Genomic DNA, 26,458 nt, shown 5'->3' on the forward strand with positions numbered 1-26,458 from the left:
ATTTTAGTTGATATTTGCTTCAGTAAGTCTACAGAACCTGATGTTCATCATGTTACACTGCTGCAGTCATTACACTTGGGTTATCCTGCCGTCAGGTGGTTCCCCAGTTGGCCTGAGTTCCAAAGTCTTGGTCCGGTGTCTGTTGCTGTCGCCTCTTCCCTGACGTCAGTGCGACAGGGGTATATAAGATGCAGCAGACACCATTTTCTTCAGTCTTTCTTGCCGCGCGGTGCCCAAAGCAAAAGCAGTTCGCAAGTGCCGGTCGGCCGTCTCCTGAGATTTTCATTCCGAATCCAGAACCGAAGTCTTCTACAAAGCTAAGTACCCGTTGAAACTTTTTGCCTCGGACCAATGTCAGTAAAAGTTAATAACTGTATTTCTTGTGGGAAGCAAATACCTCATAAGGATTTCCATTCCTATTGTATCCCATGCCTAGGCCCAGACCACGACATCACTGGTTGTCGGTTTTGTGCTAGGTTTAACAAGCGCACCATTAAACGTCTGATTTTGCCCGACATTATTTTGGTAGAAAATTCAATTATACCATGCCGTCGGAACTTTATTTTATTTATTTTATTTTACATTTGTTGACCGGGCTAGTCTAACTGGATACATGTCCATTTTCAATAGAGGCCCGGGGAGAAAAGCTCCAAGCATAAGAATAACAATATAACAAAAAGCAAACAAGTGAAATAAAGTAATAAAGCAACAGTACCATAGTAACATAGGTAAAATGCGAAAAGCAAATGGGACTAACAAACAGTCACTACAAAACATTTAGGCAAAAGCCAGACCAGACATAAACAAGCAAATGCACTAGACAGCACCAGGGCAATTGCAGAAAGAACAAAGTTCCCAAATCCTATCAAATTACTAAGAATAAAGCAAGAGGAGAGAAGTAAGTTTTGCAGGCAAGAGGGAGGGGTAGGGTTGGAGTAGGAGTGAAATACAAGTTTCAGTCTGGGTTTGCACAAGGACAAAGCCACTTAGTTTTTAGATGTTCTTTTATTTGTTTTTTGAATTGAGAAGCAGATGCTAGGGTAGATAGTTCAGGAGGGAGCTGATTCCATTTTTTCCTATAGTGTTTGAGAAAAGAGAGTCACCAGCTTTGTTGTTTGATTTAGTTAAGGAGACAAGTAGTTTATTTGCAGAACGTAGTGTAGCCAGATTTTTATATGGAGAGATCAGATTAGAGAGGATGGGTATATTGTTGGGGTGGTATAGGATCTTTTGTGTCATAAGTAACTGTTGACAGAGTATATGGTTCTGTATTTCTAACCATCCTAGTTGTTTAAGGTTAAGGCAGTGGTGGGTTTTAAAGGGAGAGCATGTGATGAATCTAGCAATACTATTATAGCAGGTAAAAAGTTTGGAGATGTTGTTATTTGATGGGTTGGTATATATAGCAGAGGCATAGAAAAGGGTAGAAATGAGGTGAGTTTGTGCGATAGTTTGCCTGGCTGAGGGTGTAAGGAAGTGTTTGATTCTGTAGAGGGTACCAAGTTTTTTGTTGACAGTCTTTATGGTGGAGTTAATATGGTTCATCAAAGTTAAGATGATTGTCAATTGTGACACCTAGTAGGCGGGTGGTAGTATCTGGTGCTATATTAGTAGCATTATTGGAGGTTATAGAGAAGAATGGAGTTGGGTGACTTATGAGTTGGTGTAAAAAGTAGTAGTTTTGTTTTTTTTGGATTCAGGAGAAGACGATGTTGCATGAACCAGTTTTCTACTTTTTGGAATACAGTTTGGGTTAGGGATTGGAGTGAGGGTATATTATTGGTAGTACAGATTAAGGTAGAGTCATCTGTATATTGGATGCAAGTATGGGGTATGTTCAAGTGGAGATCGTTAATAAATATGGAAAAAGAAGTGGACCTAAGATAGAGCCTTGAGGGACTCCAATATTAACAGGAAGTAAGGAAGACAAATTGTTATCCCAGAGTACAGCTTGCTGTCTATTTTGAAGATAACATCTGAACCATTGTAATGCTTGTAGGTCGAGAGAAAGGTGCTTTAGTTTTTCAAGAAGTAGGGTATGATTAACCATATCAAAGGCTTTTGACAGGTCTAAAAATAGTGCAGAGGAAAAGGAGTTATTGCGGTTTTTGTTTATAGTGTCAGTGAAGGAGAGAAGAGCAGTAGTAGTACTATGGAATGGTCTAAAGCCATGTTGGCAGTTAGCTAGTAGGTTGTTTTGTAGAAGGTGGTTAAGTATTTGTTTGTGAATACATTTTTCCATTATTTTGGCTAATGGGGAGAGTAAGGCAATAGGTCGGTAGTTAGAGGTCAATTGAAGTTCCACCTTTGTGTAGAGGGATAAAGTGTGATATTTTCCATATGGTAGGGATTTTGCCTTCAGTGATGGTTCTGTTAATCAGGATAGATATGGGGTAGTCAATGGCTTGTGCAGCAATTTGTAGGTATTCAGATGGGAGACGGTCAGCGGATGGGGTACAAGGTTTTAGTTTAGTAAGTAGTTTGTAAATAAGAGATGTTGGAACAGGTTGTATATGAAAGGTTGGGGAAGAAGTATTAGAGGTATTCAATTGCGAAGCAGGTAAAGGTGGTAGAGAGTTAGCTAGAGATTGAATGGCTTCTGTAAAGTATTTATTAAAGGCATCAGGGATCAGGTTGGAATTATTTTGGTTGAAACCTGCAGGGGTGGGAGTAGTAGTGTTTCCTGGCTGAAGAAGTTTATTAATTCCTGACCAAAATTTTTTTGGCGTATGTTGTGAAGTTTGTTGGAGGTTTAGGTAGAAGTCTTTTTTTATCCCTAAGGGTATCTTTCTTGGTAGCATTTCTTAATTGTTTGAAGAGAAGGTGATCAGATGGGCATTTGGTAGTTCTCCATTTAGCCCAAATTTTGTTTCTAAGTAGCATTTTTTGCCTAGTTTGTTTAGTTAGCCAAGGGGCAGATTTGGTTCTTATTCTAATGGAGCGGTATGGTGAATGGTGATTTAGTATTTGAATAAAGTTAGTATTAAAGTAGGTTACAGCCTCATTAAGTTCCAGATATGTTAGTGGTGACTTCCGACCAGAATACACAAAAAGACCAAGGATAGGCATCCGAGGCCCAAGACTGACGACGAAGCCTCTTCTAGGCCAGTCGCCGGTTCTCCAGTTTTCAGCGAGGTGCCTTCGCAGCCCCCGACGACTGCTTCTGTAGAACCACAGGCTGCCTCTGACTCCCATGTGGAGATGGCTGGGCCTTCGGACGCACAAGTTATTCAGCCTACCAAGACTAACCTTTCAGAGGGAGCCGGAGTAGCTGAGCAACCCATAACTTCAGAAGGCATCTTCAGACCTACTCAGTTAAGCATTAAACCCTCAGCTAAGTCTAAGCCTCCTTTAAAATCAAAGAAACAAATACAGCATTCTCCAGGGCAGGCCTCCATGTCTAAGAAACAAATGCTCAAAATGGCCGAAGACCTAATCACTCTGATCAGGGGGTCACATCCCCCTCCAGATAAAAGGCCTAGACAGGTGTCCATCTCTTCTGATTCATCCTCAGACCTAGGATACTCCTTACCCCCTTATGAGTATTCTGATGCTGTGGAATCAATTCCATCAGCCTCACCACCTGAGGACTACTCCTTTGGGGAAACCCTACATACCATGAGGGAGCATTTCCACTGGGAAGGCCAGGATTACTCAGAATCCAAGAAAAGGCTCAGAGACTTCCTTTTATTACCTCAACACAGATTCCTGGCTATTCCGCCAGTGTTAGATGTTGTGGATGATGTGTATACTGAATCCAGCTTAAATCCTGACTCCTTACCTCCAGCCCCTGTTAAACCTGATAGATATTACAGAGTCCCTGACTCACATAAATTTCTGTATAAAAGCCCTGTAGCTGACCCTGAAACCATTTCTCAGGGACCCAAAGGAGTTAAGGCCTCATCAGCCAAGAATCCAGTTCCCTCTGGCAGAGATTCCAGAGCATTAGACAGATGGGGAAAGAAAGTATATATGTCTGCAACTTTAGCAATGAGGGCCTTAAATTGCCAGTTTCACATGCTAAAATATCAGCAATTTTTACTGTCTCAGTTAAAACAAAAAAATGCTTCCAGAATCAGATCCTCCTAATTTTAAAGAAATGCAGGATTTATTGCATGCAGCTGAACAAATGGGAAAGCATACTTTGTAATGTGGTTTTGATTCTCTAGAGGCCTCCTGCAGAGCAGCAGTTATAGGCTCTGTCATTAGAAGACATGCTTGGTTAAAAGAATATATGTTACCAGATCATGTTAAAGCAAAATTATTGGATGCACCTTTGCAGCAGGATGTGTTATTTGGAGTTAAGGCAGAAGAGGTACTAAAGAAAATGGAGGATAAGGCAAAATCTATGCAAACAGTGAAGGGTTTCTTACAGGTTCAGCCTCCTAGATTTAGCTGAAACTGGCCAACTAAGAATTGGTCCTTTCCAATTACAGACAGACCTCAAAGGGGAAGATACAGACGTCCAAGAGGTAGAGGTCAAACACAAGGTCCTTACAGGTCTCGACAATGGGTTGCATCAGGCCAGAAAGAAGGGGAAGACCAGCCCCAATCATATAAAAATTAGCTCCAGTGACTTCCCACTACAGCTGCCAAACAAATCCCTCTTGGCAGCCCCCTTGGGAGGAAAATTGGCACTCTTCTACCACAATTAGGGGGTTGGGAGGGTGGCCTAATGGTTAAGGTGTTTGCCTTACAAACACAAGGTGCAGGGTTTGAGTCTCATAAGGGATAACTGGCTAGGCTTAAAATGGCTCGCAAGGGCAGTTAGCTTAGTACTAACCTATGAACCTATAACCTATTAGCAATTGATCAACAAAGACAAATGGGTTCTCAACATTGTATTTCAAGGTTACAGGTTCCACTTTCACACTCTGCCAAGGTTAAAACGAATGCCAAATCTGCCACCAAATCAATGGGCAGAGGCTCAAAAACAAATTACAGCATTCATGGATATGAGAGCTATTCAACAGGTACCATCACAGGAGCAAGGACAAGGATTTTACTCAAGACTCTTTCTGGTACCCAGAAAGGACAAAGCCTGGAGGCCCATTCAGGATCTTTCATCTCTAAACACTTACCTGGATGTTCTGAAATTCAAAATGTTGACACGTGACTTTGGACCTCAAGGAGGCATACCTGCATGTCCCTATCAGACAAAACTGCAGAAGATACCTCAGATTCATAGCTGGTTCAATGCACTACCAATTCTCTGCACTGCCCTTTGGCTTATCTGCTGCGCCCAGGGTCTTCACAAAGTGCCTGGCACCAGTAATTGCATTTTGCAGACAGAAAGGAATTCAAATTTATCCGTACCTGGACGACTGCCTGATTCAAGCAGAGAGCAAGGACATTCTTCTAAAGCATCTGGCGTTTGTAAAAAAGTTTAATTGCCTGGGGTACACAGTAAACAAAAAGAAATCAAAACTAGTGCCCTTACAAGAGATTATATTCCTGGGTGCCAGCTTAAATACACAACGGCCCAGATAGCTTATCTCACACCAGACAAGCAAGGACAACGGAGTCAATACTTTCAATTAATGGCAACAAAGACCCAACTCCCTCCTAGAAAAATTCTGCAGGCCTTGGGTTACATGGCATCCTGCATACTACTAATTCCATATGCCAGACTGCATATGAGGAAACTACAATGGTACCTAAAGAATGTATGGTCTCAACACTGTCAAAGTTTGGAAACAGTTATACCACTAATCCCTTGCCTTCAACAGGAGTTTCAGTGGTGGGCTGAAGCTTGTCATCTTAACAAGGGACAGCCTTTTACACAACTCACAACCAGGCAAACACTGACAACAGATGCATCTGATTACGCCTGGGGAGCACACATGGCAGGCAAATGTATTCAGGGCACATGGCCCGCAGAACAAAGGCATCTTCACATCAATCAAAAAGAGATGCTAGCTGTACAAAATGCCCTTATAGCTTTCAAGAACCTTCTGCATCCAGGACAGCTACTACTAAAGACAGACAACACCACAGTTATGTGGTACATAAAAAAGCAAGGGGGCACTCACTCCTACCCCCTATGCAGACAAGCTATGACCTTGTGGAACACAGCTATAAACCTTAAGTTTATCTGCAAGCACAGTTCCTGCCAGGAGAGAAAAACACGCTGGCAGACGACTTAAGCAGAAACATCATGGATCCACGACTGGGAATTGAATCCACAAATATTCAGAATGATAACACAGAAATGGTGGAGCCCGGACATAGATCTGTTTGCATCCCCAATAAACTGCCAGCTACAGAAAATTCTGCACAAGGAGTTGCCATCCACAAGCCTGGAAAGTGGATGCCCTCTTATTCAGCTGGGAGAACCTACAAGTATACGCTTTCCCACCAGTACCTCTCCTGCCAAAGGTACTCATAAAAGCCAGGCAAGAAGAGCCAAAGATGATCCTGATTGCACCAGACCGGCCACGCCAGCACTGATGCCCAATCTTAAGGAGCTTAGCACAAGATCCACCCTGGGTTTTGCCTCAAATCCCACATCTGCTGACTCAGCACAACAATCAAATACTACACAGTCAGCTAAAGACCTTAAACCTAGCTGCATGGAAGATTCCTTAGTCAAGCAAGCCAATGCCTCTCTCCAAGGCTGTTATGGATGTCATTCTGGAGGCCAGAAGGCCTAGTACCAGGAAAGCCTATTCGGATAAATGGAAGAGATTCTGTGCCTGGAACCAAGCTCACAGCCTTGACCCTCTTATCCCAAACATTCCTCAGATACTACAATACTTAACTGAGATGCTGGACAAAGGCCTCTCCTTCTCATCCATCAAGATCCACGCCTCTGCCATCTCTGCTCATTACAAGGATCCACCAATTTTCTCTAATCCTCTGTTAAAACAGTACCTCAGCGGGGCTAAAAACATAAAACCTCCCCGTAGAGCACCTTCTCCAACTTGGGACCTCAACTTTGTTTTGGAAAAACTAACTTTACCTCCTTTTGAGCCAGCTAACACAGCAGAATTAAAATATATCTGTTGGAAAACTGCTCTGTTCCTGGCAGTAACATCAGCACAAAGAGTTTCAGAATTACAGGCACTAATGGCAGTAGAACCTTTTCTCATTTTCCACCAAGGCAGGGTGTCTTTAAGAACTAACCCAACGTTTATGCCAAAGGTGGTATCCAGTGCGTCTCTAAACCAAACTATTCACCTGCCAACTTTTTATCCTAAACCACAGAATAAAGGGGAGAGACTACTGCACTCTTTGGACAGTCACAGGCAGTTACGCTTCTACTTGGACAAAACCAAAGCTTTCAGAAAATCTGAACAATTATTGGTAGCATATGCTGCAGGAGCACAGGGAAAAGCCATTTCAAAACAGTCTATCTCAAAATGGATAGGACATTGTATACGTTTCTGCTACACATACCATGGAAAACCTGTACCTAGCAGCATTAGATCTCACTCCACCAGGGCAACAGCCACTTCAACTGCCTACCTCAGGGGAGTACCTACCAAGGATATTTTGGAAGCAGCAACTTGGAGTTCTGTACATACCTTCACCAAGCATTACCATCTGCCTCTATACTCTAAATCCAGAGCTGGCTTCACCACTGCAGTGCTGCAGGACCTTATAACCACCCCTAATGCCTTATAGAACCAGCCACCCTACCTCAGCTTTGGGATTCTACCCAAGTGTAATGACTGCAGCAGTGTAACACGATGAACATAGTACAGTTTTGTACCTACCAAAAATGTAGATGTTAGAGTGTATACACTGTTGCAGTCCAGATTACCCTCCCTCCTCCCCCTCTTACTGGCTGGTACGTACCTATGTCTTCTACCCTTACTACCTATGGGGAGTATTTGCTGGTAGCTGTGAGTTGTTTTTTGCTTTTCTTAGCTCTATAAGCACCTACATGAGTGCATGGATTGTGCTATCCCAAACAGAACCAAGACGCTATCCTCCAAAAAAGGAAGCCAAATCTGGTGGTCCCCTGCCATAAACAAACTGTACAACAGAAGGAGGAAACTGTTGCAAAAGAGAGTAAAATCCCATGAGTGGAGGAGCTCCCTGGTCAGCCTCAGTAAGAAGCTGAGATCCCTTATAAGATCCTTCAAAGCTAGCTACGAAAATAAAATTGCCACTAATTTCAATGACAACCACAAAGCATTCTATAGCTATGTCAAGAATCTCAATGGCAACACCCAGATCTGCTCTGAGTTACAACACAAAGGCATGAAAATTACAGAACCAACTGATATTGCCAACATTGTGGCAGATAGTTCAGTGCTAACTTTACCCCCCACCCCCTAAAGGGCCCATATCTATACAGTAAGAATGCAGAGTCCCTGTAATCACAACTACGCAGGTGAAAGCTGCACTCTCTAAAGCCAAAAACACAGCATCCATGGGACTGGACAACATCCCAGGCTGAGTTTTACACGAACTTCAGAATGAACTGGCTCCCCACTTATGCACCACGTTCAATAATAGCCTTACATCAAGCTTTGTGCCCACTGAATGGCGCACAGCAACAGTTATCCCACTCCACAAAGGGGGAGCCACCACTTATCCCGGGAACTATAGACCTATCAGCCTGACGAGCCTGGTCTGCAAAGCCATGGAACGTATCATCATGGAACTCATAAACAAAGACATTGGTAACCTCCAAACTCTGGATCCTACCCAGTTCGGGTTTGTCAAAGGCAGATCATGCCTCCTGAACCTGATTGACTTCTTTGAGGCAGTCACCAAAGCTGTAGATGAGGGTAAAGTGGTTCACACAGCCTATCTCGACTTCGCCAAGGCTTTCGACACCATCCCCCATTCTGGAATTAGAGCTAAACTCAATAAACTAGGCATAAATCCCTACGTCACAAGATGGGTTGCCAACTGGCTCACTGACAGAACCCACATTGTAAAAGTTGCAGACTCCAAATCTGACCTCAAACCAGTGACCAGTGGAGTACCACAGGGTTCCGTCCTGGGACCGCTCCTGTTTGGTATCTACTTCTCTGAAGTACAGGCGAACACAAAAGGCCTCTGGCTAATGAAGTTTGTAGATGACTGCAAACTAGGAGCCATAGTCAAGTCCCCAAATGATGTGAACATCCTACAGAGGGCCCTCTCTGAGACAGATGCCTGGTGTCCGAGCCATGGCCTCAAGCTCAGTGCCAAAAAGTGCAGTGTCATCCCCTTTGGTAAAAACTCTGTACCCATGAACTACCACATAGGCAGCAATCTACTTAACACTGAATGCATGATAAGAGACCTTGGGACCCAGGTGGACAGTAGTCTCTCCTTTGATAGTCACATCGCCACAGTAGTCAGGAAGTCCTTCTACGTGGCACACCTCATCATAAAAGGGTTCTCGTCCAGGAATAAAGAGGTCATCGTTACCCTCTACTCATCACTCATTAGACCCATTATAGAGTGCAACACCCCTTTTGCAGTGTAACTCACAAGACATCTGCAGCAGCTGGAAAGGCCACAGAAGTACCTCACAAAGAGGATTAATGGACTCAAACAAATGCCCTATACTGACCGCCTCAAAAAACTCCAGCTTTACTCCGTAGCATATCGCCTACTCAGAGGTGATCTCTGCCTAACATATAAAGCTGTGTCAAACCCAGAACTGTTGGACATGCTACACCTAACAAAATCCTAATCCCTCCGAGCTACACACTCTAGGGACCTAAACCTAGTCACCACAATAAACAGGACATGTTGGAGGGATAGATTCCTATCCTAGAGACTTCCTATACTCTGGAACAGGCTATCCATCTATGTCAAACAAAGTTCTTCATTAGCACTCTTCAAGAAAAATCTTGAGTGGATGGGAAATAGGAAATACACCCTGGGGATCACTTCTGTGTCTGCTCGACAGTGGCACCAGAAAATAACTTTCTTGGGTGGCGTAAGCCAGGGAACTTTGTTGGCTAGGCTTGCATAGGCCCTTGGACCGATAGCCTAGTACCTACCTATGTTTTATTAGCAATTGGAATTGCCTACCTATTTAGAGGTACCTGACATCTGGGGCAAGAAAAACTGAAGAAAATGGCATCGGCTTCATCTTATATACCTCTGTCGCACTGACGTCAGGGAGGAGGTGACAGCAACTGATGCCGGACCAAGACTTTGGAACTCAGGCCGACTCGGGAACCGCCTGATGGCAGGATAACCCAAGTGTAATGACTGCAGCAGTGTATACACTCGAACATCTACATTTATGGTAGGTACAAAACTGTACTTTAGCTAAGTTAGATGTAGTGAAGGTTCTTAATCCCAACAATAAGTTGGAAGTTGTAACAAGCTTTAAGAAATATTAAAGCATTTTTAATGCACCTGTGAAGTCAACATGAAAACATTTGTAGAGTTTTGTAAAATTCCTGACATTAGCAGTGCCCATGTTTTGTTTTTCTTAGAATTGGTCTAAAAATAACTGAGCAAAAGTTGTGATCTGGCATTTTGAGACTTTTGTTTTAGTAAACTGTTGAGATTAATTTTCTAATTCTTCTCTTTAGACTTAGTTTGCCAAAAAAGAAGTCGGAGAGAGAAAATGAGGACCGTGAGAACACAGTAAAGAAGAGTAGCAGCACAGAACATTTAGACTGGGAAGGGGACACTGCTAGTGAAGTCTCCAGTGAGGTCAGCTTTAACTATGAATATGCACAAATGGAAGTCATGATGAAGGCTTTAGGGGCTAATGGTAAGAAGCAAATACTTTATGGGCAAGTATGGTCTGTGTCTAGTTTTGACTGAGCTACTCCTATTAATTTCCCTTATTGAAAGTTTGTTTGACATAGTGGGACTAACCCAGCCTAAGAAGTGTAATAAAGTACTTGTGTGCGTGTGTAAACAAACCTGTTAGCCTTCCCTGTCCATTATTTACTATGTTTATTAATAATAATAATGTGCTTTTTTCCCCTTGTGCCTCTCAACCTTCAAGTCTCTGTCAACTTCTGACTCTTCTTTCCCTGTCATACAGTACACCGCAGGCATTTGTGTTACACATCACCCTTATGAATAAACCCTCTCTCACCAGTGGAGTTTACCTTCATAGCCATTCACTATTTTATGGCTGGATATTTGGGTGTGAAGGCTTCACATCTGAATGGTTGAAATTCGGACAGCCTTAAAGAGTAGATTTGCTCCACTCTCTAATCTCTGCCTTGCTACCATAGTCTACCTTGCCAGGACTGCCGTTTTCCAAATAGCCTTAGATTTGATCTTCAGACTAGGGCCATGGTTTAATAACAGACTCTAATTTGCCATCAGGCTGGGGAACTACTTGGCAACCTCAGCAGATCAACTTAGATAAGATAGTGAGAGGAGAGAATTTTTTTGTAATCCTAAACCCACATCCTGTCAGCTGATTTGTGCAGAACAAACTCTCTGCCATATATTGGCAGTAGTGCCCTGCTTCCCTATCTCTGTCAGTCTACCAAAGTTTAGAGCTTCTGCCTTGTGCCATTTTGTATGTCACATTTCCGACAGGATTTTTTCATCAGATTGATTTATTTCTTGTACTGTTTTAGACCATATCCATTCATTTTGACTGAAGCTTGCCTTTCATATCCAAATCGGGAATTTTCAAAGCATAAAATACATGTCATTGTCTTACTGAAAAATACTCCCATTTTCTTAGTGCAGTGTTCATAGTAGTACCCCTAAAGATATAGTCTTTTGATAGCTATTTAGATGGAAACTAGTGGCTGACTGTGCAGCCAGTATTTGATGTTGAGCTGGCTAATTTTTTATTCCTTGACTTGATAGACTCTGATATGGTGCCCTCTCCACTCCATCTCCCCATTGTACATCTAAAAAACATAGAAGTAAGTTGAGCAATATGCCTCTGCCTACCGCTTGTGACTCTGCAGTAGCCTAAAGCAAGCATTTAGATCTCCTGCCGCCTTTTGCTTCCAGGTCCCCTAGTGTGGTGGTCCTACCAACAACTGTGCATTATACAAGTGTCAGACGTCCTCTGGAGTTTTACCAGTGCCTGGTTCAGGTATGGGAGAACCAAATTGTTTAAGTGCAGGGGAAGTCAGGGGTCAGAATCTCATGTCTGTTTTGAAGCACCTTCCCCACCACGTCACAGGGCAACACCCTGTGACTGGATTTTTGGTGGCTATGGCTTGATCCATTGATGATCTTCGTGTTTCACTGTTGCAGTCATCACACTTGGGTTATCTGCCTGCAGGTAGCCCTCAGTCAGCCGAATACCAAAGTCTTGGGATTTCTGCACCGGATGCTGTCGCTTATTCCATGACGTCAGGTCATCAGGGGTATAAAACACGCAGCCGATGACATTACATCAGCTATTCTTGCAGAGTGGTAGCCCGAAGCATATGTTCTTTGTGTTTCACTGTTGCAGTCATTACATTTAGGTAATCCTGCTGGCAGGTTGCCCTCAGTCAGCCTGAATTCCAAAGTCCTGGGTCCTGCGTTGGCCGCTGTTGCCCCAACCCTTACATCAGGTCGTCAGGGGTATAAAAGAAGAGACCGACGCCATTTTCTTTAGTCTTTCTTGCCGCATGGTGCCAGAAGCAGAAGCAGTTCGCAAGTGCCGGTTGGCCGACTCCTGAGATTTTCGTGTTCGAGTTTCAGATCCGAAGTCTTCAATAAAGCTAAGTACCCTGTTGGGGAAACTTTTTTCTTGCACCAGACCAATGTCAGAAAAAGTAAATAATTGTATTTCTTGTGGAAAGCAAATACCTCATAAGGACTTTTATTCTTACTGTATTCCTTGCCTAGGCCCTGATCACAACGTTTCTGGTTGCCAGTTTTGTGCTAGATTTAACCAACGTACTATTAAGCGTCGGTATGACTTTGCTTTAAACTATTTTGGACGCTGGTTTAATTATCCTAAAATGTCATCGGATAGCCATCAGACTACCGGAGTTCACAAAAAAACGCAAAGAAAAGGAGAGAGATAGATAACCGAGGCCCAAAACCAACGACTAAGCTTCTCCTAAGCCAGTCACCGGTTCTCAGTGAGGTGCTTTCGCAGCCCCTGACGCCCGCTACTTTAGAGTCGCAGCCCGGTACCGACTCCCACCTGGAGTCGGCCATGCCGCTGATAACTCAAGGTATTGGAGCTTCGCATTCTATTCTGTCAGATGGGTCCGGAGCCACTGAGCAGGCACCTGCTTCTGAGGGTGTATTCACACCTAAACATCTTTACATTAAACCGACTTCAGCTTCAAAGGCAAAGACTAAAGCACCTTCTAAACCAAAGAAACAAACTCGAGCCACGTGGACAGGCCTCTGTCTAAAAAACAGATGCTCAAAATGGCCGAAGACTTGATTACCTTGATCAGGTGTTCCCACCCCCCTCCTTATAAGAGGCCTAGGCAAGAGACTGACTATGAATCTTCAAATCAGGTTTCTATTTCTTCTGATTGCTCTTCTGATCAGGAATATTCTCTTCCCCCCTATAAGGATTCTGATGCTGAAGAATCCATACCTTCAGCTTCTCCTCCAGAGGACTATTCTTTTGGAGAAACCTTGCATACAATGAGGGAGCATTTCTACTGGGAGAGCCAAGATTTTTCCGATCAGTGATTTCCTTTTACTACCTCAACACAGTCCACCAGCCATTCCACCTGTGTTAGACATTGTAGATGATGTGTTTTCAGAGTCTAGTCTTACCCCTGACTCCTTACCTCCAGCTCCTGTTAAGCCTGACAGATATTACAGGGTTCCTGACTCTCATAAATTCCTTTTTGAAAACCCTGCTGCAGACCCAGAAACTATTTCTCAGGATCCTAAAGGAGTTAAGGCTTCCGCTGCAGAAAACTCTACCCCCTCTGACAGAGATTCTAGGGCACTGGATTGATGGGGAAAAAAGGTTTACGCATCTGCTACTTTGGCTATAAGGGCCTTAAATTGTCAGTTTCATATGCTCAAATATCAGCAACATGTCATGGCATTGCTTAAACAGAAAATGTTAAACTCTGTGCAGAAAACAAGGAAATGCAGGATTTATTGCATGCAGCTGAACAAGTTGGAAAGCATACTTTGTAATGTGGTTTTGATTTTTTGGAGGCCTCGTGCAGGGCCGCAGTTATGGGCTCTGTAATTAGGAGGCATGCTTGGTTAAAGGAACAAAATCTGCCTGATCATGTCAAAGTAAAATTACATGGGAAATGTACCTGTGACATGCAGGACTGTTTCAAGTGTGAATATACATGCTGAAGTACATAGTAATATGCACACTAATGGGCAACATCCTGAATTAGCCTCTCGCAATACTCCTAACAGTAGGACGAATGGTAGTATAGTTAACAATGACTCTGGTATGCTCGAGGTCATTACATCGCTAACAGAAAATGATAATGCGGTGAATGTAGACACTGCGTCAGCAGGAAGCATTCAGCCTTCAAGTGAAATAGTTCCGAGCGTGATACCAAAGAAGGGATCTGTCCATGCACCTTTGTTACAGCAACTCCCTTTTTTATTAACACAGAAAAATGTCGGGAGATCCAGGTCAGAAAACAGAGAGAGGAAAAAGAGAAAGGTAACTTAGGAACCTCAATGAGCTTAGATGACTCGATTTCGTTGGTAATTAATATGTCCGATTATGATCTGACAGCTACCCAAAAGAGTGTTCTGCAAAGAGGCTTGAGCTTTATACCCTCAATACGTTCTGACCTGAGTGAGTTAGTGACAGACTTAAGGTGCTTTGGTAGGAACGTTACGTTGAAGTGTCTTTTTGACAATGAAAATACTGGTACAAACTATACATCATCTGTGTTGAAAAAACCAAGTTCCTTTGTCCCCAGCAATCATCCCACTGTGGAGATGTTCTTACGGTTATGTGAGAATGAGGTGTTTGAACGGAGGTCAAAAGGAAAAAGTAAACACTATTACAATTTAACACAGGATGAGTTTGAGGCATTAAAAGAATTGCAAACAATGAAATAAGTTATTTTCAGGCCAGCTGACAAAGGAGGAGCTTTAGTAGTGATGAATTCAACACAGTATGCCCAGAAAATGCAGGCTATGTTAAGCCATAGTGATACATACCACAAAATCGAGTAGTATCAAGTAGACAGATTGATTTCCTCAGTAAGGAATGTCCTGTATGACAAATTAATGACTAGAGAAATTGATAAAAATCTATATGACTTTCTTGAAATGGTATATCCAACTATACCTGTTATCAAAGGGTTGCCTAAGATTCATAAGAACAGTGTTGACCCCCCTCTGAGACCGATAGTTTCGGGGAGAGGATGGGTCACTGAGCCCATTTCAATCTATGTGGAAACTGAACTCAAGAAGTTGTTGCCTTTCGCACATACTGTCTTGAGGGACACTGGTCAGCTGCTGGAGAGACTGTATGAAAGAATGGAGCAAGAAAGCTCCATAGACAACCTCATTTTGGTGACGATGGACGTCAACAGTTTAATGTTAAGTTGTCAATCTCGCCTTCATTCTTGCTTGATGGGTTCGGAGCCGATCCTCGGCTCCGACTCGGCACTTTGCTAAGCTCGAGAGTCACTTTTACCAGCTCGAGGCAGCCCCATATCCCATGATGCAAGGCGGTAAGTACCCAGATCTCGTTTGCCACTTCGCTGATGAGGTCCTCCTTTTGCCAGCTCCTGGTAAGTGTTTTATATAATACCTTTTTAGCCCCTTTTTCAATTTAAACTTTATATTTTACGTTTTTAGTTTATATTAAGCCCCTTTCTGACTAAAATTTCCCTCAATCTTTAATTTTTTTAGTCAGGCCTTCTCCCCTCCCATCCCCCCTTGTTAGGGTGTGTGTGTGTGTGTGTGTGTGAGAGGTTAGTTTTAAAAATTCTGTGTTGTGAGTGTTTCTGCACTATGTCCAAAGAAAGGGTCTCAGGCTTTAAGAAGTGTGACTCGTGCTGTCAGAAGATGTCTCTGACAGACGGTCACACTTCTTGCTTATACTGCCTGGGACCTCTCCACCTGCAGGACTCCTGTGCGCTTTGTCATTCCTTTAGCCAGAGAGTCCTGCAGGAGAGGAGAAATAAATTGATTTTAAGGGGTCTTCTTAAACCGGAGGGCTCTCCGGCTAAGTCGGCTCCGAGCAAGACTTCTAAGCCTTCCAAGGCCCAGGCTTCTGTGCCCAAGCCTGCGGCCTCGGCTCCGACTCTTTCTGAGTCGAGATCGGCTCCGGCTGGAGCCAATCCTGGTTTGCATAAACCTTCGGCACCGGTGGCTATCGGTGCCGATACTAGTTCAGTCACATCGGTGTCAGCTCCGGCTGGTTCCGACCACCATGTGGCTCAGGCTTTGGTGTCGGCGCCGATTGGCTCCGACACCCTTACCTTTATGTCTGTATCGGCTCCGGCTGGAGCCGATGCATCAAGACCATCTGTCGGTGCCGAAAAGTCCTCGGCTCCGACTGCTTCTTTGGTTTCGTCGGCTCCGATGGTTCCTTCGAGGAAGAGGTCCAGGTCCCCTTCCTTGGAACCGATACTCTCGGCTCCGGACTCCTCTCCTCTCGGAACGGAGCCATCGGAGCCGATCATCCAGGTCATCCAGGCTTTCCGACCATGATTTAGAGAGGGTGGTCAGTAGATTATTAAAATCACAGGCACTGGCCCAGATGCTACATAGTCCGTCTCAACAGACGACTATTAGTCCACACCCTCTTGTAGTTCCTCCTCCGACTCTATCTCAGAGTTTGGAGCTGGAGTCTTCGGGAATAGTTTCTGCTATGGCTGAGGGGCAGATACCCCCCCCCCTTCTGCTCCCTCAGCATCTACTCTTATCTCCTCTTCGAGACCTTCCTTAGAGGGATTCGGTGGTCGGGCTTCCCTGGTCTCCTCCGAGGGGGTGAGTGGCATCGGACCCTTGTCCGACCCCACTCTTCCCCTTGGAGCTTCGGCCTTGGTGAGCTCGGCTCCGACATCTGCCTCGAGCCTTCTCTTCGGTGGGCCCTGGAGTTCCTGTTTCTTCGAACGGGTTCTCTCGGACCTCCCTGGGAGGAGCCTCGAGGTGATGAAGAGTGTGCTGGCCACTGGACTCAGCCAGCAGTCTGTTCCCTTAGCTCCTCCCTCCACGGTGCCTGTCGATATCTCTGCCATCTCTCTTGCTCCCGGACCCAGAGATCCTCCGCCTCAGGTTTCCCCACTGGGAAGAACCCCCTCTTCCGAGGATTCTCCTGATCAGTCAGGGGATCCTCCGCGCAAGAGGACTTGTAAGAGGAAACACATAGACTCCCCTGAGTCTATCACTTCAGATACCAACTTAGATGAGTCGGAGGGATCCCCAAGATCCCCCCGTCTCCTTTTCAGACATCCTAGAACTCCTTAAACAGAGGGGAAACTGGCCCTCCAATAATCCCTCTGAGGATGAGTCAGTATACCTGGAGGCGTTTGGATCTCGGCCCTCCACCTCCTGGGTGTCTCCGCCTTTCGACCCCCTTATGCAGGTTATTGCTCGAAAGGCTTGGGCTACTCCTGACTCTGTAGAGCCAGTTCCTAGGAGGCCGTCTAAATTTATTACTGCCCCTTCGGATAAGCAATTCCTTACTAAAGGTGTCCCTGCTGATGCCATGGTGGTGGCGGCTGCCACTAAGAAGGAACTTGCAGATCCTTCCGTACCTGTCCATCCTCCTAATAAGGACTCTAGGACCATGGATAGGTATGGTAAGCGGATGTTCTCTTCAGCGACCTTTGCTATGCGTTCGCTGAACTACTTATGTCACTTCACCAGACTCCAAAGGGACATCCTTAAGGAGCTAGGTGAAGTAGTACAGGATCCCACAGCTGCAGGGGCTCAAGAAAAAATTGCTTCGCAGCTAGGAACCCTTAATTCTATTGCTAACTCCTCCATGCGACTGATATCATATGCAGCAGATGGAGCGAGTAGGGCCGCAGGTACAGGTGTGGCTCTTGGACGCCAAGCCTGGATGCAGCTCTGTAATTTTGCAGATCCCTTTAAGGCGTCCTTCACAAACTCTCCCTTTGATGGGTCAGCTTTGTTCGGCCCTCAAGTGAAGGATACATTGACCAGGTGTGAGCAGGACGGCAAGACTCTTTCTGCCGTAGGGGTCCGTTTTTCCACCCCTTCTAGACCTTACCCTAAAGGACAGAAGGGTGGCAAAATGTGGTTCCACAAATCCCAAGGAGTCACGCCGGATACACGTGGTCAGTTTACCCCTAGAGGCAGAGGGGGTAACAATAACCGATGCCGCTCTAGAGGCAGAGGGGGTCCACAGAACCAGGGAAGCAGAGAGCCTCTCTCTGACCAGCCCTTCCAGCATCCCTGAGATGTTGCCCGACTGTCCTTCCTTGGAGGCAGTCGGGGTAAGACTATCGCTGTACCCAGAAGCCTGGCGTTCCCTCACTCAAGACAGATGGGTACAGTCGATCATATCCGAGGGTTACAAAATTCCTTTCGAGGAAAGTCCCTTCTCTCACTCAAATTCCCTTCCAGATGTACCACCCGGTCTAAGGGAAATTGCAGAGTTAGAAGTATTAAAACTTCTACAAAAAGAGCCATTCAGCCAGTTACAACAGACCATTCAGAGCCCAGAATCTACTCAAGATTCTTTTTGGTCCCCAAAAAGACGGGAGACTGGAGACCAATATTGGATCTCAGCAGACTCAACAAGTCTGTGAGAAAGACAAGATTTCGAATGGTCACACTTCAGTCAATTTTGCCCTTCCTGCAGAAGGACAACTGGATGTGCTCAATAGATCTTCAGGATGCGTACTATCACATAAAAATTCACAGGCGCTCCAGAAGGTTTCTCCGCTTTTGGCTGGGGTCCAGTCATTTCCAATTCAGAGCCCTGCCCTTTGGTCTCACTACAGCCCCCAGAGTGTTCACCAAATGTATGGCAGTGGTCACGGCTCACCTGAGACGTCAAGGATTCCAGGTGTTTCCGTATCTCGACGACTGGCTCTTTTCAGCCACCACCAGGCATCAACTTCTTCAAGCCAGGGATTACACTATAAATCTTTGCACTCATTTGGGAATTTCGATCAACTACGAAAAATCCTCCTTATTGCCCTGCCAGTCTATTACTTTCATAGGCGCAAACTTAAACACTGTTCGGATGTCAGCAACCCTCACAGACCAAAGAATCTCAGATATAAAAAGTCACGTGAGGATCATTCTAGCCAGCAAGAAAGTACAAGCCAGAATGGTCCTAAAGGTGTTGGGCCTCATGGCTGCGGCCATTACCCTTCTTCCCTTGGCCCGCTTCTATATGCGCCTGCTTCAGTGGATGTTGTTCACTCAATGGTCTTACCAACAACTTCCGATGCGTCACCAAATACTGATGACACAAATTTGCAGGAATCATCTTTCATGGTGGATTACTTCTCCCCAGATTCACCAAGGCAGACCCTTTGTACCCCCAGCCCGGTAGCCACTGTCACTACGGACGCCCCCCTGATGGGGTGGGGGGGGGTCATTATCAGGGCAGGATGGTTCATGGGACGTGGCAACCATTCGAATACCACCTGCACATAAATGTCCTAGAGATGAGAGCAGTGCTTTTAACGTTGCAAGCCCTCAATGACTTTCTTCCCTTGGGAACAATTGCAGTTCACACAGACAACATGTCTGTAGTATGGTATATCAACAAACAGGGCGGAACCAAGTCCTACCCTTGTGTCGAGAAGCTCGGACTTTGGCAATGGGCGATCTCCTCTCATCGGTTTCTGGTAGCAACGCATATCCCTGGGAAAACCAACATTTTAGCGGACAGATTGAGCAGAGCTATTCTCATGCCTCACGAGTGGTCTCTCAAACAATCTATAGTGGAGGAGATTTTTCTAGAATGGGGCCGCCCATGTTGCGATCTTTTTGCTACTCCCCAAAACAGCAAATGCCCAGATTTCTTCTCTCTCTTCCCACTGCCAGGCCATCCCCCCAGAGATACTCTAACCCAGGATTGGCCCCAGGGACTTCTTTATGCCTTTCCTCCCTTTCCACTGATTCCACAAGTACTCCAGAAAGCCACCGTTTTGAGAGCCAAAATGATTCTCATTGCTCCCTATTGGCCTTGACAGATTTGGTTTCTGTTCCTCCATCGTCATCTTTTGGTGCAGCCGTGGCATCTGGACCCAGTGCCAGACCTTCTGATTCACCAATCGGGTCAGCTGCACAGGTCTATCCATTCTCTCAACCTCACAGCATGGTTGCTCCACTTCCTTCCTTAGCCAGGCTTCCTATGATCTCTAATCCTGTTAGAGACATCATAGTAGCTTCCCTCAAATCCTCCACTAGGAGGATTTATACTAGCAAATGGAAATGTTTTTCTTGTTGGGCAAAAGCTAAAAATATTGATCCTTTTACTGCTCCAGTTCAAGCAGTTTTGGATTTCTTAGCGGAAATTTTTCACGCCGGCTCCTCTTCTTCCACGGTCAAAGTTCAGTTGGCTGCTATCTCGAACTTTCATGTCGGGTTCGCAGATCACAACATTATGTCCAACAGGCTTTGCAGAGCCTTCTTAAAAGGAATTTTTCTCCTGAAACCTCCGATCAGGAGTCCTCCTCCTCAATGGGACCTAAATTTAGTGCTGACATCCTTGATTCTTCCTCCCTTCGAGCCAGCTGTTTCATGTTCCCTGAAATTTCTTTCATGGAAAACCTTATTCCTGGTTGTTATTACATCGGCTAGGAGGGTATCTGAACTTCATGCTCTCTCTGTTCGCCCCCCCTATTTAGTCTTCCACAAAGACAGAGTATCATTGAGAACTAATCCGACCTTTTTGCCTAAGGTCGCCTCAGAGTAATTTGAATCAGGCTATTGATCTTCCTGTATTTTTTCCAAACTACTCAACCGATCGGAACAAAAGTTACATTATCTTGATGTTCACCGCCAACTCAGATATTATTTGGACAGAACAAAACAATTCAGGAAATCCGATCAACTCTTTGTTTCTTATGCTGATAACAAGAAAGGCCTTCCTGTCTCAAAAGTGACCTTATCTAGATGGCTTTCTTCTGTCATCTCTGAAATTTATCAGCTCGGGGAAAACAGCTGTGCTCGAAACCTAAAGCGCATTCAACCAGAAGCTTAGCCACTTCCACAGCTTTTCAAGCTAGACTTCCATTAGACACTATTTGTGCAGCAGCCACTTAGGCCACTCCTCATACCTTTGTTTCTCATTACAAATTGGATTTGGCCTCCAGGGACAGAGCCAGTTTTGGCTCTACAGTTCTCAAGAGTCTGTTCCATTGAGCCGCCCAGGATAAGGGTGCTAGGGACGCGGTCCCATCAAGCAAGAATGAAGGCGAGATTGACAACTTAACATTGAGAAGTTATGTACCTACCATAACGTTCCATGTTAGTTGTCTTCTCTCGCCTTCTTTCTTGCGACCCTCCCTCCTTCCCCCTGGCCTGGACAGACTTTTCTCTTTACATGGAAGAATGCTTCTTAAGACCATACAGTGCTGGTCCTCCAAAACCATCCTTCAGGCTTTTTTTCTTCCTTTTGGGAAGTTTTTTATGCTAGGTGTTATTGCCTATAGGACAACAAACGAGATCTGGGTACTTACCGCCTTGCATCATGGAATATGGGGCTGCCTCGAGCTGGTAAAAGTGACTCTCGAGCTTAGCAAAGTGCCGAGTCGGAGCCGAGGATCAGTTCCGAACCCATCAAGCAAGAAAGAAGGCGAGAGAAGACAACTAGCATGGAACATTATGGTAGGTACATAACTTCTCATTCACTTGCATACCCAACGATATAGGAATAGAAGCAGTAAGGGACTTTGCCTCTCACTTTGAAGTAAACATGGATGTGAACCTAGTATGCAGCTTCCTGGAATTGGTCCTGGAGAGCAATGTGTTCCTCTACGGTGAGAGCTACTATTGGCAGAAATGGGGGGTAGCCATGGGCACCCCCTGTGCAAACAGCTATGCCAATATAGTCCTAGCTGAATGGGAAAGGCAATGGGAAATGGATACGAAAAATGAATGGAAGGAATGCATTATCTTTTACAATAGATTTGTGGACGATGTTATATTCCTATGGAAGGGCAGTATGCAACGCTTAAATGATTTTGTCAACTATTTAACAAGTACGACTAGCTTTCTAAGATTCGAAGTGAAAACATCAGCAAATGAGATTGAGTTCTTAGACATGAGAATTTCAATGAATAAAAGCAAAGGAATCGGCACCACTATATTCAGGAAACCAAACTGGAGGAACCATATGCTATACTACAATAGCATGCACCCGAGACATGTTTTTCAGAATATTGTTGAAAATCAAGTGACCAGGATATCCAAGCTCTGTACTGACTATGTTGATTTTCTGCAGGAACAAGACAAACTATTACAGAATTTTGCTTCAAGAGGCTATAATGAAAAACAATTAGTCATGAGTAAAGGCAAAGTAATGTCCATTCGATACAACAAAGGGCAACCGTACTACTCGAAACGGAAGCAGAGTGATGTGAAGAAAGGTGGGAACAGCAACAGTCTCAGATGCATGATGTCCTACAGCACTGACTCCTTTGATGTCCGTGAAACCATCAAGAAATTTTGGCCAGTCTTAACTGCTGACAATAAAATTAAGAGAATTGTAGGGGAAACACCCAAGTTTGGTTATAAAAACAAGAAGAACTTAAAGGATTTATTGTGCAACTATGATGGAATACCTAACAAGCAGAGTACAGAAGGAAGAAATAGGTTAGGAACTTGGAAATCTGACTTTTGCAAAGCTTGCAGCCACATTAAATGTTCCAACAGTTTTGTTCATCCGGTAACTAACAAATGCTATAAGTACTCTGGTTTTGCTAACTGCAACACCAAGAATGTTATATACGTTGGCACTTGTAATTTGTGCCAAGCCTATTATGTAGGAAAGACCAATCGAAAATTTAAGGAACGGATACTTCGCCATCTGTTAGACATTAAGAATAAAGTGGTAACCAATGCCCTATATGGACATGTGTCTGAAAATCCAGGGCATTCATTTAGCTTTATGGTTATCTCAAATGTGACTACTAACCTCCGTGGAGGAGACATTGTCAACAAAACTGAAAAGGAAGAAAGCAAATGGATCATGAACCTTAGAGTTAATTTATTTCCAGGGCTCAACAGAGTAGTTCCTATTAAACCTATTTTGAAAGAGAGAAGCCTAATTAAGAAATGAAATGGAGGCTTAAGGAAGGCGTGCATCCGATGTTGCTGTATGTGATTGGTTGAGCAATTAAGGATCTTTATTTAACAGCAGTAAGTCAGGTCTACACACTAGGATCTGAAGAAGGTTTTTTAACTGAAAGCGCTTATCCTGTTTGACCTGCAACCTGAATAGCACAATTTGTGCTTTTTATTTCTTTGTTTTATTAAAGCCTACATTTTAACAGAATTTCTCAGTGAACTTTTCATTGTGGTGGAAGCCTTTTTTTCATTTTACTATTGTTTGGTGTTAAGGCAGAAGAGGTGTTAAAGAAAATGGAGGACAAATCTAAATCTATGCAAACTGTCAAAGATTTTTTACAAGTACAGCCACCTAGGTTTAGTAGACACTAGCCTACAAAGAATTGGTCCTTTCCTGTGTCAGACAGACCTCAAAGGGGCAGATCCCAGACGCCCTAGAGGTAGATCACAGCTGCAAGGTTCATACAGGTCAAAGCAATGGGGTGCTTCTACCTCCAAAGTTGGAGAAGACAAATCACAACCATACAGGAAACAGTCCCAATGACTTCCCCCTGCCTGCACCAAGCACTCTTCTCCTGGCAGCACCCTTAAATTAGCACTTTTTTTCTCAAAATTGGCACATTATAACCCAGGGCAAGTGGGTTCTAAATATCGTGTCACAAGGCTACAATTTCCATTTCCATACCCTGCCAAAGGCAAACGGCTGGCCAGACCTGCCAAAAAATCAGTGGGCAGAGGCACAAAAACAAGTCTCATCCCTCATGGACATGGGGGCCATTCAACAAGTACCAGAGCAAGAGAAGGGACAAGGATTTTACTCAAGACTGTTCTTGGTACTCAGAAAAGACAAAGCCTGGATACTGGACCTATCTATTCTGAATACATTCCTGGAGATACCAAAGTCCAAGATGTTGACTTTGCAGCAGCTTCTGCCCATGTTGGGCAAGAACACTTGGCTTGTGACTTTAGACCTAAAAGAGGCATACCTGCATGTCCCAATCAGACAATTATGCAGAAGATACCTCAGATTCAAGGCTGGCTCAATGCATTACCAATTCTCTGCACTGCCCTTTGGCTTATCTACTGCGCCCAGGGTCTTTACAAAGTGCCTGGCACCAGTAATTGCATTCTGCAGACAGAGGAATACAAATATATCCTTACTTGGACTGTCTAATTCAAGCAGAGAACAAGGACATTCTTCTGCAGCATCTGGCGTTTGTGAAAAGACTTCTAACATGCCTAGGGTACGCAGTCAACAAAAAGAAATCAAAACTAGTACCCTCTCAAGAGATAGTATTCCTGGGTGCAAGCTTAAATACAACTGCCCAGATGGCTTCTCATGCCAGGCAAACAAAGGCAACTGACTACCTATTTCAACATGTTGGCAACAAAGGCCCAGTTATCTGCAAGAAAAATTCTGCAGGCTTTGGGCTTCATGGCATCCTGCATCCTACTAATCCTGTATGCAAGATCGCATATGAGGAAACTTCAATGGTACCTAAAAAGTGTTTGGACTCAACATTGCCACGGTCTGGAAACAATGATTACTCTCATTCCCTGCCTGCAACAAGAGTTTTGATGGTGGGCAAAGGCTTGTCACCAAAACAAGGGACAGTCATTCACATCACCCCCAGCCAGGCAGGCACTGACAACGGATGCATCAGAGTATGCCCGGGGGGCCCACATGGCAGGAAGATGCATTCAGGGCACATGGTCCTCAAACCAAATGCATCTACATATCAATCAAAAGGAGATGCTAGCTGTTCAAAATGCCCTGACAACCTTCAAGGACCTACTTCAGCCGGGACAACTACTGATAGACAGACAACACCAAGGTCATGTGGTATATAAACAAGCAAGTGGGGACACATTCTTACTCCCTTTGCAGACTAGCCATGACTTTGTGGGACACAGCATTGACTTACCAAGTACATCTGCAGGCACAATTCCTGCCAGGAAGGGAAGATACTCTGGCGGACGAACTAAGCAGAAACCCCATGGATCCCCACAAGTGGCAGCAGGATCCACAAGTCTTCAGCATGATAACAAGGAAATGGGGATGCCCGGACATAATCTATTTGCCTTCCCCTCACAACTACCAACTAAACCGATTCTGCACAAGAACTTATCACAGACAAGCATGGAAAGTGGACGCCCTATCTTTCAGCTGGAAAACCTATCAGTGTATGCTTCTCCCCCACTGCCTCTCCTCCCCAAGGTACTCCTAAAGGTCAGACAGAAGAAGCCAAAGATGATACTGATTGCCCCAGACTGGCCCCGCTAGTACTGGTATCCAGTCCTAAGGAACTTGTCTCAGTACCCAGCTTGGACCTTACCTCAAATACCTCAACTACTGTCCCAGCAAAACAGTCAGATCCTGCACAGCCAAACTCAGTACTTTAAACCTGGCAGCATGGCGGATAATGTAGTCATGCAAAACACACCTCTCAGTAAAGCTGTGATGGATGTCATTTTGGAAGCCAGAAGGCCTAGCACTAGAAAATCTTATGCTGGAAAATGGAAAGATTCAGAACTTGGAACCAGGCGCAAGGAACTGATACAGCTGTAAAAGAAAACCAACGTCTGATAAATACAAAAACCACCAAAAAGAGAAACAGGAACTGGATGCACTCAGGTTTATTCTGGTACCTCGGCTTCCACAGCCTTCAAAGGAAGGCTGTGGAAGCCGAGGTACCAGAATAAACCTGAGTGCATCCAGTTCCTGTTTCTCTTTTTGGTGGTTTTTGTACTGATACAGCTGTGCCAAATATTCCTTTGATTTTGCAATACTTAACTGAGATGCTGGACAAAGGCCCATCTTCTTCATCTATTAAAATTCATGCCTCAGTCATTTTGGCTCATTACAACACAGAGCCACCAATCTTTCCTCATCCCTTATTAAAGCAGTACCTCAGAGGAGCCAAAAATTTAAGGCCTTCAAGTTGATCACCAATGCCTGCATGGGACCTCAACTATGTCTTGGAAAAACTCACCCTGCCTCCTTTTGAGCCAGCTGCTACTGCTGATATAAATTTTTTATCTTGGAAGACAGCTCTGCTCCTAGCAGTAACTTCTGCAAGACGAGTTTCAGAGCTACAGGCACTCATGGCTGTGGAACCTTTTATCATTTTTTATCCAGACAGGGCCTCTCTGAGGACAAACCCAACATTTATGCCTAAGGTGGTGTGCAGTGTGGCTCTAAACCAAACTATTCATCTGCCAACATTTTATCCAAATCCACAGAACAAGGGGGAGAGAATTCTGCATTCTTTGGACGTACACAGACAGCTTAGATTCTACTTGGACAGAACCAAAGTTTTCAGAAAGACAGAGCAATTACTAGTGGCATATGCTGCAGGATCACAAGGAAAGGCCATCTCAA

At 44.5% G+C, this 26,458-nt stretch overlaps 1 protein-coding gene across 1 annotated transcript in view; it reads left to right on the forward strand.

Moving 5' to 3' along the window:
• Window positions 1-26,458, forward strand: part of KIF13B (kinesin family member 13B) — a gene marked incomplete in the record, with an annotated part of 3,953,176 nt that overhangs the window by 1,044,666 nt on the left and 2,882,052 nt on the right. Inside the window, 1 exon segment of the mRNA XM_044062707.1 lies at window positions 10,497-10,681. Coding sequence (XP_043918642.1) covers window positions 10,497-10,681 — 185 coding nt within the window.

This window comes from Protopterus annectens, chromosome 2.part1 (assembly GCF_019279795.1).
Source record: "Protopterus annectens isolate FY-2018-M chromosome 2.part1, PAN1.0, whole genome shotgun sequence".
NCBI lineage: Eukaryota > Metazoa > Chordata > Ceratodontiformes > Protopteridae > Protopterus > Protopterus annectens.